The sequence below is a fragment of the Triplophysa rosa genome, linkage group LG6 (assembly GCF_024868665.1).
Source record: "Triplophysa rosa linkage group LG6, Trosa_1v2, whole genome shotgun sequence".
Classification (NCBI taxonomy): domain Eukaryota; kingdom Metazoa; phylum Chordata; class Actinopteri; order Cypriniformes; family Nemacheilidae; genus Triplophysa; species Triplophysa rosa.
In genome coordinates this window covers 344641-363432 of record NC_079895.1, presented here as the reverse complement: position 1 = coordinate 363432, position 18792 = coordinate 344641, and the positions used below count along the sequence as shown (strand labels likewise).

At 39.9% G+C, this 18792-nt stretch overlaps 2 protein-coding genes across 3 annotated transcripts in view; one reads left to right on the top strand and one right to left on the bottom strand.

Moving 5' to 3' along the window:
- Positions 1 to 805: 805 nt before the first annotated feature.
- On the bottom strand, positions 806 to 10761 carry si:ch211-39i22.1 (CD99 antigen-like protein 2). 2 transcript variants are annotated; one of them, XM_057335610.1, is made up of 17 exons: positions 10536 to 10761; positions 9139 to 9168; positions 8875 to 8934; positions 6955 to 7005; positions 6736 to 6771; positions 6616 to 6660; positions 5846 to 5869; positions 5712 to 5750; positions 5366 to 5431; positions 5248 to 5295; positions 4562 to 4624; positions 4266 to 4301; positions 3738 to 3788; positions 3617 to 3649; positions 1640 to 1765; positions 1430 to 1480; positions 806 to 1319 (listed from the first exon to the last, which is right to left on the bottom strand). In XM_057335610.1, exons 1-17 carry the CDS (start codon positions 10597 to 10599, stop codon positions 1291 to 1293), a joined length of 852 nt encoding a protein of 283 aa, XP_057191593.1. In that variant the 5' UTR covers positions 10600 to 10761; the 3' UTR covers positions 806 to 1290. The 2 variants fall into 2 exon arrangements, with proteins under 2 accessions (XP_057191593.1, XP_057191594.1); XM_057335611.1 differs by having other exon boundaries at positions 3738 to 3785.
- Positions 10762 to 12086: 1325 nt separating this feature from the next.
- Positions 12087 to 18792, top strand: part of LOC130555258 (dehydrogenase/reductase SDR family member on chromosome X-like) — a 22864-nt gene continuing 16158 nt past the window's right edge. Inside the window, exons 1-2 of the mRNA XM_057335324.1 lie at positions 12087 to 12206; positions 13171 to 13213. Of these exons, the coding sequence (XP_057191307.1) occupies positions 12087 to 12206; positions 13171 to 13213 (163 nt within the window). The remainder of the gene's footprint in view (positions 12207 to 13170; positions 13214 to 18792) is intronic.

Genomic DNA, 18792 nt, shown 5'->3' with positions numbered 1-18792 from the left:
TCTCTCTCTCTCTCTCTCTCTCTCTCTCTCTCTCTCTCTCTGTCGTTAGATAATATACTTTGAGCGGAGCGTTTGTATAACATGAAAACATTACGTGACGATAATCTTCCGTTGTGTGTTTATCTGCTGTTATTACACGAACGTGTGCAGTTGTGATGTCAAGAGAGTTTATTTTCTGACGCACAGCAACCGAGCGACTTTCTTAACTTACCTCTCGTTGATTCTTATTGAAAATGTCTGTCGTTTAGTACGGATTCATTTGACACTATTTCACTTCTTATACGGTGTTTTCTGTGCTGGAGCTGTGAAAGATTCACATTTACCGTAAACACCGACCGAAAGACGCAGAAGTAGTAGCAATAAAACACGAGATGTATAACAACAATAACACGAACTTTATTTATGCAAAGTCTAATGTGAGCGTGATTTAGTTTAGTTTAGAAAAGACTTGTATGATTTTTATTCCGTTTCTGTATTAAGACGTGTGTATTAGAAAGGACGTGTGTGTAAAGTGGATTAAATACGGTAATGTGAACAAAGAGACATTGACCTCAGGACAACTCCAGCACTGTGGACTGTTCTTAACAGTAATCAAGATCAGTAATCTCACATTTAAGTGTTCAATATTGAACACAAACATATTTTCATTGTTATTTTAACGATCCTATGAAGATTTACTCTAATAATAATGTCGAGTTCCCACTGTTTGTTTTTCTAAAGATTGTTTTCATTAGTTTATTGATTTACGTAATGCAGAGGTCTAGGTTGTTGTTTAATTTGCATAATAAATGCGTTCACCGCCACGTAAACATAACCAACCCTTTATTGAAACACAAGTATTTACAGAGTAAAAAAAGAAATGAAATTGCAATGAAGTCTGTTTGTTTGTGAATAATTCAACAGTGTGAGATTGGCTTTTGTGAATGTCAGCGACAACAACTGAACATCAAACAAAACTGCACGATTAGAACCATATCAAACTACATGAGAATTTCTAAAGCAATGAAACCTCACGCATCACCTCACGAAAATAAATGAAAAGCAGTTCTGTATGAAGTAAAACTGCAGTCGAAGCAATGAGAAATGATCTTATGAACGGCTGTGAATGAAAAAAACCTACAGGAATATCAACGTTGAGATGTGTTGTTCAACTGGTTTACCGCAGGTTAATGATAAAAACCAAACGTTCGTTTGTGAAGATTCCTTAAGATGGGAAATGACATGACATGACATGACACGCATGTAAACCAAAGCACAACAGCCTCCAGACCTCTCGTCTTCTCTCTTCTCTTAGGATGAAGTCAGGAGACTGCTGGACACTGCGCATGAATAAAACAAATATATATAAATACATTATGTGTGTGTGTAACAACAAACTTCCAGGATAAACACGTATAGTTTTTGTTGTTTTTACAGGTGAAGGACGTACCCTGAGGCTCACTCTGTGTTTCGTTCTCTTGTTTGGCGCTCTCCAGGTCACCTGAAGGGAAAAACAGCGTGTGAATGAGTTGAAAGACATGAAACAGGTGAGTTGAAAAATGAAACGGAATTAAATGAGAAAAAAGCATGCAGTCGTGAGGAATGTGTAGAAGGTTGATGTATGATCATCGTATGATGATGGTGACCGTGTTTTACAGACCTGTCGGAGCTTTGAAACACAGTTTCTTCTTCAGATAAGTAAAGTAACCGGCTATTGCAGCGACAGCCGCGACTGCAACTCCACACACCACACCCACGACTGTACCAGACCCACCGCCCGCTGCTTCTGCACACACACACACACACACACACACACACACACACACACACACACACACACACACACACACACACACACACACACACACACACACACCCACACACACACACACACACACACACACACACACACACACACACACACACACACACACACACACACACACACACACACACACACACACACACACAACCAACTCCTTCTTAGACACTCTGAAGTGTATAGATCTCTTTCCACTAGATGGCAGCATTTTATTCAAATCACTTTCTCGGAGTTCAGAAACACCTGATCAGAGAGCGAGAATGGGAAAACAGAAATGAAACAGATGAAAGTTAACAGATGAAAAACAGCTGTATATGAATCACGACGGTTACATGTGATGTGATGTATTTCTGCCAAAAGAAATGTTTGAACCACAAATAAAGCAGCATTTAACATTAAATATGTGTGAATTTTCAGGATTTTATTTTACAAAATGAGTCGAGACAAATTATTTGATTAATTCTCAATTGCTGCGCATTTCTTTGTAAAACACATTCGGTGTAAATGATCAGATTGTGAGCTGATGGTGGGGTTTGCTGCTCTGTCTGACATCACAGAACGACGAGGGTTTGGATCGACGTGAGGCCGAATAAACAATAACAGAATTTGGGGTGAACGATTATTTTTTAATAAGTGTTTTTGTTTCAGTATTGACCAGTGTTGAGCAAGTTCCTCTGAAAAAGTAATGAATTACTAGTTACTAATGACATATTCAAGCGTGTAATTAGATTACTGTACAAATTACTCTCTCCAAAAAGTATTTAATTACTTATTACTAATCCCTTACTTTACTTGTATTTTGGTATTTCTCATAAACCCTTATCAACAGAATGCCCTGCTGCTGCAGAAACACATCCATCACAGACGGTCTCTCCGGATGACTGCGGCAGAGCAAGAAGCGCTCAGAGTGTTTGTGAGGAAAAGAGGTGACAGGCAGGCAGGCAAGACCGAGCGTGCGAGGATTCACAGATTCACCCTGAAGAGAAAAGAAGCCGCAAACTAAACGCGCTCGCCAGGTGTTCCTTGTTTGTATTATTGACACATGAGAGGGAACGTGCTCACGTTTATCAAATCGACATAGAATCTAGTGCACCCACAACTTCTCAGGCTCAAGTTTGACTTTTACTGGGGCGTGAAAACAGTGTGAAAGATCACCAGAAGAATGTGTTAAGAGCGTAAAAGAGACAGAATTCATCTCTAATCCTTTAACAACAGGAAGTGGAAGTGGGGTGGCAGGTTTTGTGAAGTCATGCAGTAGATTCCGATGAATCGTTCTTACCGCGGTTTTCTTAAGGCTGTTACTATAGATCATGATCTGAACACACTCTTAAAGGGCCAGTTCACCCAAAGCCATTCTGTCATCACTTGTTCACTCTCATGTCATTCTAAACCTGTATGCGAGTCTTTCTTTAGTGGAACACAACAGAAGGTATTTTGAGAAATGTCTCAGTGGTTTTGGAGTCAATGGAGTTCAGTGTTGTTTGACTATCAACATTCTTCGAAACATCTTCTTTTGTGTTCTGATGAAGAAATGATGACAGAATGCTCATTTTTGTGTTTTTCTTGTTCAGTGTCAGTATCCGTCATGACATGAATGAAACCTCAGATCATGTGACTGGTTCAGAATACACGTGCTGTCCATTTCTTTACACGCAGGGCCTCAAAACCCCCTAACATCTGCATGTTGCCCTGGCAACCACCTGCCTGCATAGCAACACCCTGGCAACAGTCACCAGTGCTCTTCAGAGTTCACGTCAAGCCCTCACACTACACACTTTCATTCACAAGTGTCACTCATGTAAGAAAGTTTGATACCGTTTGTTCCAGAAGCGGATCCAGCGCTGCGTGCTACAATAAAACAACATAAAAGAACATTTCAAACACACATCGTCATTAACAGTGAAGATATGACATCATGGATAAAAACAAACCCTACCTTTGCCATAACCTGAACTGGATCTCTCTGGATCTCCAACTGCATTCTCTGCTTGAGACAAATAATACAAATGACAATTATATCCAGAAAGTACATGTTCAGCAGGCAGTGAAACTATGGTGGGATGTGCGAGTCTGTACACAAAATAAAATTACCTGACATAAGTCTGTCACTATTATTATTTAATGTCCGGATTGAGTCACATTTTGCAGATACAGAAATGACAGGAGATGTTTTATTTTGACATCTTTTACTTGTTTAGTGCTGTGTGCAGAGAGCACTCCAGATCAACTCTAGACACTGCATCGCGGTCAAGTACGGATTCAGGTTTTATCATATTTCATTGAATATTCGACATAATATTCAGGTAAGACGTCTTCATATTTAAATACGTCTGTAAATAGAATGATTTCTCCGGTTCATAATCATATGACAATGAATCATCAACCACAGACGTCAGATCGAGTCAGTGCCTGCAGTAAGACACAAACTTAAAGAAAAACAATATTCTGTAAAACTTCATCTTACCTTCATCATTGTCGAGAGCCTCCGACAGATGAAAACCTTCATAATCCAAACAGAAAGAAAGTAAACGACGAACACAAAGTAATACACAAACACATCTGTATGTATCATCATGTGAATGGAACGTGTTGATGTGTGATTGACAGATCTGAGAGTGATTGAACACATGCTTCATACAGTCAGAAGGAGATCTTTAGTTTGATCAAACCAGCTGAAGCCTTTTCTGCAGTTTTTAGCTCTAACGTTCTTGACTTTCCAGTCATGTTTTCATCTTAGATAGTAATTTGTGTGATTGACACCTGTCATTGACTTCTCAAGATCTTCCTCAAGAGAATCCTGGGGTTCCTCTGTGACACCTGCATCTACACATCAACACAAACATGCGTTTCAACAAGATATACATAAATACATGCATCATATCTCGTGTTAAAGATTTCTCTTCTGTAACAAATGATTTCTGATAAACATTCGCTTTTCATTTTGGTTAACAATACTGAGTTTTATTGTATTCCAGTCATGACATCATTTTCCTCTAAATAAACGGTAAGATTATAAGTATTGTTGTTAAAGGAATAGTTCGCCTTCAAAATGAAACTTCTGTCATTATTTACACGCCCGCTTGTCATTTCAAACATGTATGACTTTCTATCTTCTGCAGGGCCCGTTTGCAAGAAAAACAATACTGCTTTTTCTTAGCCTGAGGGGTTTCTTGCAACCAGGCCCAGATATTTTGAAAAATGTTGCTAACAGAAAACCGTCGGCCCCCATTGACTTGCATTGGTTTTGTGTGCGGACAATAGACGGTTTGTGGTTATCGACATTTTTCAAACTATCTTCTTTTGTGTTTTGCAGAGGAAAGAAAATCACACACGACAACAGCGTGAGTAAATGATGACAGAATTTTCATTTGGAAGGTGAACTATTCCTTTAACGATGAGATTCATGCGTGTAATGAAAGTTTCAGAGCAAATAAACAGACACCAACCGGTCTCTTCGTCATCTTCAGGTGTATCTGCAGGCGGGACTGTTTCACCTCCAAAGACAAACAAACCTCAAATCATGAACATCCAGAATCACTTCTGATGTGATGACTTCTCTTTTACCTGCTGTTGGTTCCTCGTCTGCTGGTTCTTCTTTTCTTTCTCCTGCAGCTTCCTCTGGACTGATCTCTAATCAGAAAACATCAACATATTATAGGATGTATCAACAACGTTCTTCTCAACGACATTAGATGTGAGATGCAGGCTGGCACTTGATATTCAGATGTTTTCTTGACATTTCTCTGTACCTCTGTTCATCGAGTCATCAACCGTGTTATAGTTTAACTGAGGCTATAACTCTCACTCATAAAACTGTAGGAATATTCTGTTTGGTGTAAACCAAACTTTATAAATAATGCCACATTAAGTCTTCTTAAACGGAGAGAATACGAGTACATGTTTATTTTACCCGGTTCAGTGACCTCCGACTCTTCAGCAGGAGATGATTCTGTTCCAGACATCAAACAAATCAGTCAGTTATAAAGTGTGTCATGTTTAATCATTCTGTATAAAATACTGTATAGAAGTCCTGATTCTGCCCACCTGTCACAGCCACGTCGCTCTCAGCTGGAAACGTGATGAACAAACAAACACGCATCACACAATACCCAGAACAAATGACTCTGGATGTTAAAACAGAACTTTCATGACGAAAAAACATCTAAAACTGAAAAGATAGTGACTAAACATCTCTTTGGCAATGAAGAATGAGAGGAAAGCAGGCTGGCATACAGAACATGTGAACTGCCTCGTTCTTTTCTGGGCTGGCGTCAGTGAAAGTGGCAGACTCATAATATGGGCGAGATCACATTTCTACCTGTTTCAGCAGGAACTTCAGCATCCTCTGGTGTCTCTTCAGCTGAGCGAGCAGAAATAAATCTAATACGAGCGCGTGGAATGAAAGTCAGATGAATGTGATTGTGACATTGTGTTTAATTTGGCGTCATGAGACTGTGGTGTAATAATGCTGCGTTCTGTTGGCAGAATGATCCACTTCTCTTGTTTTTATACATTTCAGATATTCAGGAATGGAGGAATTACAGAGAAGACCACATGATTCTCCTTCAGCATTACTGCTACCACACGAGCTCACAGAAACACATTTCCATGACTCGAGATTTCAGTCACGTCTATGCCATCAGCAGCCCTGGAAATCACTCGTGTAAAGTGTCCTGATGTTTCCAGCTTTCTCTGTCATCCATCGATTTATTCTGCATCTGTCTAACATCAGCGGGATGTGCCGAGGGTGTTCTCACGTTAAAAACAGCCGTATCTTCTGTCTCGTGTGTTCACATATCGAAGGAGATCTTTACCTGCTTCTGGCTCTGTGACCGGCTGCTCGGCGTCCACATCAGCATCTGACACACAGGTTCTCGTTAACATGAGCATCGTGAAGGGAAATGTGTCTGACGTGCGGTGTGTTGGTCACTGACCTGTTTTCTCTTCAGCTTCTGAAGGTCCTGCCGTGGCTGTAACGTCAAACATCAGACAGATCTTCAGCACTTAAACACATTTACAGCGCTTCAGTCTTGTTGGACCTCATATTCTCTAACACGTTCGGCCTCCAGCGTTCTACAAGCTTTGAGTGAGTTTCACGCAGGTGACGATGAACCCCCGCGGGGGAGACGCTCTCATGTCGTAACAGTACTTACCCTCGGCATCGGCCTCGTCGAGCGATGTGTCATCTGGATCCTGCACTGCGTCTGTGTGTAAAAAATCACTGTGTTACATGTCAGAACACTTTCCACCATAACATGAGAAAAATCCAGTGTTCATCAAGACCAAACCTGTTACACCCGTATGTATGTACTTAATAACACGGATGCGCATTGAAGCACACGGAATCAAACACATTTCCCATCACAGTAAGCACTTTTCAGCAGAAACTCCGGCTTTGACATTAAATGTGTGTGGCAGACAGACAGATGTTAAACCACTCACTAAAACCTCAGGATGACCCAGATTTAGTTTCATTTACAGAATTCAGCTGGTGTGTGAGAACTTATACTGGTACTGACTCAGATCTCAGAGACGTCTTTTGGTTGAGTGCTCGAGACACGAGGAGGTGCAAACAATTCTTTTTCACAACATTCCTCATTTCCAATCTGATGATAACACACACTAAACAGATCTTGCTTTTTCATTCATTTATCCACCATCCAAACTTCTACACAAAGCAGCACATACTTCAGTCTCAGAAATAGACTTTAAAGAGTACATAACATGAGATCATGAAAATGTGTAATGCTGGCGTGTTTGAAAGTAAGCAGTCTGCCAAGTTGTGAATCCGAAGGTGAATGAATAAAGTTATTGGCCTGGGAAAAAGGGAGTCGACTCTGAATCACGCAAACGAGTCGTCCCTAGCTACATATAGTCCCCGCCTACGTTTAGCTAGGCCTCTTCTCCCCCAAACACTAGCTCGGGAGCCTCATTCGCGGTAGACCAATCACAGCACACTAGACCATCTGACCAATCACATCAGACTAGGCCGGCGGAAAGGAGGGGCTTAGACGGATGAATCGCCGAACGAATCGTTTGAGAGTCAGTCAAGAAGTAAGGTAGGAATAACTGCCTATCATCACGAAATAATAGTGTTTTTACACCTTCTATGTACATAAACTTGTTGTTGGACACTCCATAAACCAAAGTAGGACCTTAAAAATCCCTAGTTATGTACTCTTTAAATATTTTAAGTCCACTTGATAACCGAGGAGATCCTTCTTTCTACACAGTGATCATAGGAATTTATTTCTAATCTACTTCAAGTACACTTCAAGTTTTCCGTATAAACACAGTAGTATACTTGTACAGTAGTATAATATGAGTATGACGTTCAATTTTCTTACAAGTAAACTTATGAAAACAGTATACAAGTATACGAAATGTGTAAAAACGGCTAAACTGGGAATTTACTGAGAGTATACTTCAGAGTATCTTAAATGTGCTATAAGTATTGAACTTGTAAACTATCAGTATATTCAGCTGCAGTACAAATGCAAAAGTTCTACTTCCAGTTCTACTTGAGATATACTTAAAGTACACTTTTAACTTTTAAGTAGTATTGAAATGGTTCACTTACAAGTATACTACTTGTACGTTGATATTAGTATACTTATGACAAAGTATACTTCAGAATATACTTGAACTTAAGTATACTTAATACAAATGCACTTGAAGTGTTGTTATTTCAGTAGGAACAGTTAGTACACTATGTAAACATCACTCAGAAGTACACTTAAAGGTAGTAAAGGGTTCAGCAGATGTGCTGCCTCAGGGACATGATACTGGTAGACATGTTTGTTCTGACAGATTCTTTTGTTCAGTTCTTTTGGGCACTTCAAGCTTGTAGTTCACACTGGACATCAGACGCAACGCAACTCCTAACCCGTATTTCTTCAGTCTGACTCACTCGTCGTGTCTTTCACCTTGTTTTGTTTATGGTTTTTATGGATGAGGGCTCATGTTGGCTCATCTCCATCAAGTGACAGCGTAGGTGATTAATAGATCACTCTGTGTTTTGTATTGGTTGTATTGATCAGAGCTCTGCTGTATAAATGAAAGTTTATCATCACCATCATCAGACGCCGGTGATTCTTTCTCTTCCTCTGGTGCAGCGTCGTCTGCGGTGGTCTCTGGATGTGGCAGAAGAAAATGAGAACATCATCGGGTGTTATACTGTCTGTGATATACGACAAAGGTTCAAGAGAATAAACATATAATGTTAGCTGTAAAATCCTTCACTTTTTATGTTTTATTGCTTTGGCACAGAAGACGAGCAGTAAACTGTGACCACACCCTTCTTCTCTGGTAAAGTGAGTGACATGATTCAAACGTACCGGTGTTCTCTTCACCTTCAACTCCATCGTCTGCAGAAATTCAACAGAAACACAATGAGTTATATAACCACAACGAACCGCCGGTCAAACCTTTAAAAACTGGATTGATGTTTCTTGTAATCGGAAGGCTTGTGTTTGCATATGAACTGTTTAACATCACCAGATCTGAAAGGTTTTTAATGGACCAACATTGTATGCCTCTTCATAGTTTGAATGACGTTACTGATACATTTCTATCAAGTCTGAAGATCGGGTGGGTGTCTTCACACACGTATGGTTTGACCTATTAAAAACACACAGCGTGACATCATCTTTGATTTGTTTTTCTTAAACAGATGCGGTTTCGGTTTTAATGCAAATGTGGTGGTTTGGTGTTTAGTCCGTCGGGGTTGTTTAATCGTTCGCTGGACATCCAGAGATCTGTTCAGTTTTCTTCACGTGTGTTGTAAAATGACGTGAATCTGTTACGCAACACATCTCTTCAGAGTTCTGCGTGTTTTCCCCTCCAGCTTTACATCAGCAGAGCAGATCTTTATACACCAGATCATGTTGGCGCAGTGAAAGCTTGTCAGACTTACAGACACAAAAGAGGTTTGAATCTGAGAGAGAGAGAGAGAGAGACAAGACGCTCGGCCACACACCTGCCCAAACACACACACAAAGAGTGTCACATTCACCCTGTCTCACTCACACCAGGACAGAGAGAGAGACACGTCAACTCCTCAGGGTCCATCAAACTCTCTTTGGTAACTAGGTGTTGTCTATGTAGGGTGCGGTCTACGGCTGGGACTAGATTGAGTTTCTGCTACTGTCCTTCAATTCTTCCTCAATGCAGAACTCAAAGATGAATATTTACACTCTACATCTGATAATAAAGGAAACACACGTGACATACACACACCCAACATTCAAATGAGCACTTAAACATTTACATCTGCTCTCATCATTAATATATCATGATTCATGATCAATGATGTTCTGTGAATGAAAAAGATGTGGAGGAAGTATCGGGCGTCTAGAGAAGAACATAATGTACAAATGGGGATAAATGCCGTGAGCTCAGCCAGATGTGATCAAACTTTACAACTTCAACATGTTCTCAAACTCTAAGAATCTGGAGTTGAACAATAAGAGTTTCAACACGTATGATGGATAAATTTACAGTCTGTCATGTAAATAAATTACTGATGAAGGGTTTCATGATCCCTTTGAGGACAGCATGTGATCTTATAGCTGAAATAAATTCATTCGACTAGAAAGAGAGAGAAAACGTTAAAGATCAAATGTTCCTAAGTCATATTTATACATCTAAACGGATCCTTTAAAGATATGTTGGATTGTGTTGATGTCTTCTGTAAGTTTTCACATGTCCTTTGTTTTCTTCAGTGAAGTCTTACCTTGCATCTTCACTCCAGTGACGATTAAACTTCCCAAGATGAAAATCCAGCAGAATGACATCATTGTGGCTTGAATGAAAGTGAGTTAAATAAGTTCTCAGACATAAAGTGCTTCACAGTGATGATGAAGTTCTCCTTCAGGTCCGCGGGTTTAAATGAGCTACAGCGCGTTCGCATGCGCGCACTTCTTCATGTGCAACTTCCACGCAATCTTTTGTTGTAAAACTTCAACGGGTGTGCCAGATCTCCAGTGTCCCGCCCACCCGCGAGTGGGATTGACTAGCGTGGGATCCAATTGCATCTCCCCCCCCCCCCCTGTGTCACACAAGAGGATGCAGGAGTATCTTTAACACATCGTGAGATTCAATAAGGGTGCGACACAACTTCTCACCTCGTAGATATTATATATGGAATAACAGGGACATTTTGTTTGAGCGTAAATCTCTTTCTCTTGATTATTGGTTTATGAACGGCTTAATTCTGGTAGATCAGTTATTTAATTCAAATGGTTTCCTTTTCACTTTTGATGAATTTTCAGGTTTTTACAAAATCCCAGTAACACCAAAGGATTATGCCAGAGTTTTGATGCTATATCTCCTCAAATTTGCACTTTATTTAGACACCAACAAAGAATGAACACGCAACTGTGGTCCCTATATATATATATATATATATATATATATATATATATATACTGTATATGTAGGTGAGATCGGTCAGTATAAGAACTTTATTTCAAAGAAACTTTGTATCTTTGCCCTGTGTTCGTTCATTTTGGAACCGGTTCAAAGATTGTATTGTATGGAAAAGGGTTTGGCTACTTCCCAATCAATATTTAGTCACAGACAAAATTAAGGAAGTATCATTTAAACGTATTCATAGAATCTACCCCCACAAAACATTTCTCTATTGAAATTAGATACGAATTGCACTTTTTGTAATAATTGCTTAGAAACTGTGGTTCATTTATACTGGTACTGCACATTTGTGAAACCTTTTTGTGAAAATGTTTGTGATTTTATTATTAAGAATATTTGTTTTATTTTGGAAACATACTTTTTGGAGTTTTGGAGACTCAAAGAATTTCCCATACTAGCAATTATAGCAATAAAATAAGTTTTTGTATTATTAATTTGATCCTTTTGTTAGCAAAGTTTCATACACGGATGTAATTTTTTTTAAAGAAATAGAACTTTATGTTGATTCAATTCGATTTTCTTTTAAACAAATGGCACTGAAAACTTAAAAAAAATGTAATTTCTTTCATATTTTTGTAAACTCCCCCTAGTATTTGTTAATGTCGATGTTTTGAGACTATTACTGTCAATAAAAAACAAAGGGTGCGACAGAAGCGCGGGGCGCGCAGATGCGTCATGCGTCTCTGTTTCCACCTCATTAACATAACAGTAAGTGCATTCGTCTATTATTTCTGCCTTTCCTATAGTGAACGAGTCAGGCATGCATGACATAATCCAAAAGACTCTTTGCCCCCTGCGCCACAAAAGCGCCCGTGATTCAAACCCTACAGAGCTCCCTACCTAGACACCATTGATGGGCATCATATGCGCGTCCGGCTTTGACTCGGTAGGCAGCTCACTCGCCTGTGTTCTGAAGGCTCTTCGGATTCGTTCCCATTTGAGCAGTTTGGGGAAATTCCCTCTTAAAGCTTTCGTGAGTGAAGCTGAGCCACCCAGCGGGTAAACGCAGTAAATGTCATTCATTGATTGTTCATGTTTAGTAACTTAACTTTCTTTAAGGTCGTAGGCTATCTCTTAGAGCCCTGCACAGTAAACCAATCCAATTAAGTTTCCAAAACACTTTTTAATTGCATTCTTTAAAAAAAACCATTATAACCACACAAAGAAATACTATAGAATACTATTACTTACTATAGTAAATACTGTAGTAGCCTATACTTTAGTATGAGGCTTGAAAATTAGCGTGTAGGAATTTTACTGCAGTTTACTATAGCAAAATACTACCGAGCAGGAAAAATGATTAGATACATACGTGTTATTGTGCACATTCGTGTTTTAAACCAAACTCTAAAATGTAAGTCATGTTTCGGCACGTGCAGTATAGCTTCGGGGTGATTCACTGTCCATTCAACACCCGTCTTTTATATTCTCATATTCATGACACGCATCACCGACACACAGCAGACAAAGGTTAGCTGCTACTGCAAAGAATCTATGAATAGGCTACATCCATATAAGCATTTATGAATGAATACATGAAGTGACACGTAGAGTTGTTGTTTTTTTCATCGATGAAGTGAAGACTCGGTGGTCTCCCCTTCACGCGCGGCTTGATTGGACAAACCCATCTGATGAAGTTGACATGAAGCAACCTGTTCCACATCAGATCTTCTCCGGGAACTAAAGCTCCTCGTGTGTCTTCAACACGAACGGCGTGGATTGATGGCGATCATTTCCATGGAGCGCGAGGGCAGAAGATGTGAAAGCGCTCGTGAGGAGATCTGAGCTCCGCTGCTGACATGCAGTCTTTTATATCGCCGGTCACTAAAGCGATCCTCGTTGCTCTTTTCATTTTTGCCATTTTGCTCATCCTCTATGTGATCCTGTGGTATATATGCAGAGACGTGGACTGTGATCACGGCATCTGATGATGTTAGAGACCGAAGCTGTGGATCAGATGGAGATGTCAGGGTGACCCCGGTAAGACGCGTTATCTCTCCATCCTGATGCTCGCACCGCATTCATCGTGGCTTTAAAATGAAGCTTATTCGGCCCGTTTCATGAGCATTACACTCGTTTAAATGAGAATAAGGCTATCGACACGTCACTGTGAATGACACCTCATCAAAGCGTCTTTATCGTGTCGATTACGAGTGAAGCCGCGAGACTGAACGATTGAATGAATGAAACGCATTTGAGCGGAAACAGTTCAACTGCAGCTGTTCTCCTCAACATCACCAGCGCGTAAAGATGATGGAAAACACACATTTACATTTTAATTGAAAATCTTTCATTTTTGTATTATCATCGACGAGTTTTACGGCAAAAACAAACAAACACGTAACTTAACGATGTAAGACACGAGTCTAGGGTTTGTCATCGGTCCGTTCACGCGTAATGGTTACGCGCAATGATCAGAAGGTTATCGTGCATTTACACCATGATGATATAAAGTGGATTGTTTTAATCAATAGTTCACAACACATTCTTTGACGTTGTTTCTTGTGATAATCTTTGTCTACTTCATAGCACTATAGAACATATGGCTAACAGTTTGATGTCTTTGCTTTTCTATATTATATTGAGTACTTTAGGAGTGGATGAACGCCCTTCTCTTGTCTTTGAGGGACACTGCAGCTTTGCAGCTATTTATTGCAGTCTAGTCTTTAAACTTTTAAGCTTTATATTCATGCAGCTGTGAGACTTGAAGAAGGCAGCGTGGCGCTCCTTTTCTGGTGTCCAGATTCATATGCTTCATTTTTACACCGTATCACCATCGCTGTGTTAATCTGGGGCATAATAACGTATTTTCTGTAGAGGGTAAATGAAGCTTACTTATTTCGTGTTCCCTTTATGCTCACAAGCACACATTATTGGTTAAAATGGCCATTATGGGGTTGTGAAGGAGAAGCCAAGGGCAGATGCAAATATCCCCACACTGCGGCGGCGGCGGCGCGAGCAGCACACTGTTGAACTCATCTCATCTCAGCAGGGTTCACAACACACATCTGAGGATGAGCTTCAATTATCACACTCACTTATGCATTTACATCCGCCGCTTTCCTGAAGTGACATTCATCTCACGCCAATTTATTCATGTTAATGTCAAATCTTATGAGTAATATTTGCTGAGCAAACGTGAATTGAGATCAAATGGATAACAGCTGAATGAATGAATGTTTGCTGCAGTGCTGAATTGAACTGTGTGAGCCGGAGTGGACCAGACAGAGACATTCCTCACTGAAAAATACAACATCAGATATGAAGCACTTCTGTTTGTGCACTGTTCCACATCTCGCTCATCTGGCCGTCCACAGGTTTTAATGGTCTGTCCTTCACATAAGACATTAGTATATGACGTCTGATTGATGGATTTATGGACCCCAGGCCACTCGCATATCAGCTCATCTCAGGATTCAGGATAACTGATGACCCTGTGATGCTTGATAATAACCGGGGCTAGTTGTCACACTTTTGTACACAGTCAGTATTTCTCAGGTTGTGTTTGAGTGTAGACACAAACCTTAAAATGACTGAACACACGTCATCAGTAATGCCCAGAATAAAACACATGGTTCATTGAACGCAGCACACACTCGATGGGGTAAGTTGTCACAACAAGAGTTTTCCGTTAAACAGCATGTTGAATGTTTTACAAGCAAATCTGCACAGCGACGTTATTATGAAACGACACAAAACCACATGCCCAATAGTCCTGAGAACACTACCTAACTTCAGTTCACATCTACTTTTAATAGCTGACTTTAATGTGTGCCAGCGTGTTTGTGCTTGACTGTTTAATTGATATATATTTACAAACACATGTCGATAAAAAATTTAGTATGGAGCATAAAATTCACAAAAAAATATTCCAAACTACAGTACACTTAATTTGAAGAGTTTTTAACTACTGTATGTGTTTAAAACAAACATTTGCCTCATTATTAGACTTTTGACAGCTCTTTGAGATCATGACTTTTGGGGTGACGACTAACCCCGGACCAGTGTTGGGCAAGTTACTCTCAAAAAGTAATTAATTACTAGTTACTAATTACATATTCAATTGTCATGATACAGACACGGTAGACTCAGATGCGGGTGAATCAGAACACTTTATTGAGGGAAAAATGAAATCAACGCAAGAATGTCCGTCGAGCCTCCGGCAGAGGATAGTCTCGGGAGGGTGCTCGGTCCGGTGCGGAGATCCGCGATGAAGAGACGCGGCACCCGTGCAGCAGGAACCGCCGAGCGTGACTGAACGGGGGATGAGTGGAGGGAGTGGTCTGGGTCCGGGAGCGCTGCGGGACAGAGAGCAAGGACTAACAAAAATAGGCAAAACAGGAGACAAAGAAAACTGGCTACGAGGAGCCACAAAAACGGGTAAACGAGACGAGCAAAACTAGGACTAGGACTAGGACAAAAGGCTTCTACAGAACTGGACACGCCAGTACCGGGGCAGTCAGAAAAGTCGGTTGAAACAAGTACGGTCTGACACCAGACGAGAGGACGAAAGGGGATAAATAGGAAGGTCTACAAATAAGGAATAGGCTACAGGTGTGAAGCAAACACAAGAACAGGGGTGAGTACTAATTAGAAAAGGAGCTACGGGTGAGAGTGATGAGAGTCAGTGAGTGGGGAAATCCTGACAGGGAAACACGAGGGCGGAGCAAATGACGCAGACACCGGACACGTGGAGAGCTGTCAAACGGCACTCCACATGTTCGACAAAACAAACACAAACCACGCAAGACACAGACCCCAAGAAGGCCGGGATCGCAACATTCAATAGTGTAATTATTAGATTACTGTACAAATTACTGTCTTCACAAAGTGTTTAATTACTTATAACTAATTACTTTCTATATCCTGCATCAACCTTGATTCGTTAAGTGATTCAAGGATAGACATGAAACGGCTCTTTTAATTCATTCAAATAAATCATATAATAACTAGGGCTGTGTATTGGCAAGTGCCTCCCGATACGATACATATCATGATAGATGGGTCACGATATAATATATTGCTATGTATTTCGATACGATACACATTTGCGATAGATTGCAATACCTTCAGTAGAGGTAGAAATACAACATGCTGTGCACCAGCGGGGGTTTTCTGTGAGGATAAGTGTAAAAACATCCCTTACCTCTGCAGAGTGTGCGATGCATGGACCTTTAGATCAGAGGTTTGGCTTCTCAAACTGTGGGTCGCGCCCCTCAAGTGGGTAGCACAGGGGAATAAGGCGGCTCACGCAAGTCACTTGTCTGTTGTGGTGCATTACAGTTAAAACACTGAACATGGGCAGAATTAAACCTCTGCTTCATCCGTGCTGTAAATGTGCTGGTGTCACATCCGTGAAAGCACAATAAATGTCATTGTTACTTTTCTTAATAAACTTTTTGTCTAATGCACTGCAGTAGCCAAGTGACTTGTGTCATGACTTGAGAAGCTACAAACAGCATTATTTGATATAACTCATTACTCCATGACTTCTTTAGAAAACCAAAGCACACCCACACATCAGCTCGGAGAGCTCCAAGCCTTCTTATATTTTTCGCCATGCTCACTTCCACTTACTTTTGGCCGTATGTATATGACATAATTTTTAAAAAATGATTGATAGTAGAGGTATCACTATCGGAATTTTTTTTGTGATACTTGTATCGATATTTTTGCACAGCCCTAATAATTATAAATAATAAATATAATATGTGACCCTGGATCACAAAACCAGTCTTAAGTAGCACGGGAACATTTTTAGTAAAAGACAAAAATACATTGCGTGGGTCAAAATTATCGATTTTTCTTTTATGCCAAAAATCATTAGGATATTAAGTAAAGATCATGTTCCATGAAGATATTTTGTAAATTTCCTACCTTAAATATATGAAAACTTTATTTTTGTGAGTGGATGGTCTGCCACAGTGCCCCTGATTAACAACTTCAAAGGCAATTTTCTCAATATTTTGATTTTTTTGCGCTCTCAGATTCCAGAGTTTTAAACGGTTGTATCTCAGCCAGATATTGTCCTATTCTAACAACTCATATATCTATAGAAAGTTTATTTATTCAGCTTTCAGATTATGTAAAAATCTCAATTTCGAAAAATTCACCCATAAGACTGGTTTTGTTGTCCAGGGTCACATATTATATAAATAATATAATGTAAATATGTTTTATTTTGAGACACCTATGTATCAGGACCCCCTTGAAAACGAGATGGTGCATCTCAAGAGGTTCATCCAATAAATAAATTTGAATAATATAAAACCACAGAATTAAAGATTTTAAAGTTAGACTTTGAATTTTGATTTCAGTTCCACTATTACACACACATACTGTATATTACACACAGTATTTAGTTTAATTACATCAGAAGTAACTGTAATTAAATGACAGAAAAAATTAGAGTAATCCCTTACTTTACTTTTTCAAAGGGAAAGTAATTAAATTATAATAACTAATTACTTAGTAACTAGTTACACCCAACACTGCCCCGGACTGTTCGATATTATAACCTCCAGAGAAAACTTAATATACATTTGATGTGTGTGTGTGTGTGTGTGTGCGTGCGTGTGTGTGTGTGTGTGCGTGAGAAGAGAAGTCAGTGAAGCAGCAGCGGATGCAAGCAGTGTTCAGTCAGCATCAGTCAAACGTCTCTGCGGTTCACCAGCACAACATCATGTCTGCTCTGGATTGACAGAGAGGAGAGATTGTGTTTGCTCGGGTGGGGGAGGCGGCAACAAAGATAAGAAACTCCAGGAAAATGTAATGGAGTGGCAATAGAAAGTGGGCCAGGCGCCTTCTCATGGGAGAAATTTAAAGCAGTCCATATTTCTGCTAATGCAAAAACCACCAAACGCTCACTTTCAGCTGTCAGGTGAATTCTTCCACACAAGCTGCTGCGCGACACGCCTGATATAATGACATGAGACACGTAAACGCCAAAGAAAAGCTTTAGAAATAGAAGTGAGTCGGGCGTTATGTAGTTGCAGTTTTAACTGCATGTTTGCGGATGTGAATTGAGATTTGAATCAGATGAGACGTTTCTGTCTCTGGGGTCTTGCGTGCCATTATATCACGCACAGGAGCTGTTGTGTCACACAGAAACACGTTCACCTATGTCCGCTTTCACAGACAAGGCTTAAGACTAGTCCCAGACTAAAATGAAAGTTTGAGTTCTCTTAACTGAAATTAACGTGCACTGACATACCTTAAAATGTACCATTGCCATTGCTTTGTCTCAAGATGCTGTGCACAGGACACTGTAGAGAGAGTGTAAATGTAGAAATAAAGTGTTTGTTTGTGATGAGAAAAGGAAGAGACTTATTCATGTTTAATATCCTGTTGTTTTCTGTGTTCACAAAAGAACTAGAGAATATGAAATATTAATATTAAACATGTTTTTGCTTATTCATGTTTAATAGTCTCTTGTAACAAATGAGTTTGTGTCTCTTGTTGTTGATCACTAGTAGAACATTAGTTTGAGAACAGCTCACTAAAACAGAAAAGGATTTTAGATGTTACATCACCAGCTCTTGCTTCAGCTGACAACATCG

Coding starts and splice junctions, on each gene's coding strand:
- si:ch211-39i22.1 (XM_057335610.1), bottom strand. CDS start 10,599: ATGATGTCATTCTGCTGGATTTTCATCTTGGGAAGTTTAATCGTCACT. Junction 5,432..5,711: donor GTCGGAGGTCACTGAACCGG/GTAAAATAAACA, acceptor TTTTCTGATTAG/AGATCAGTCCAGAGGAAGCT. Junction 3,789..4,265: donor GGCTCTCGACAATGATGAAG/GTAAGATGAAGT, acceptor ATTTGTCTCAAG/CAGAGAATGCAGTTGGAGAT.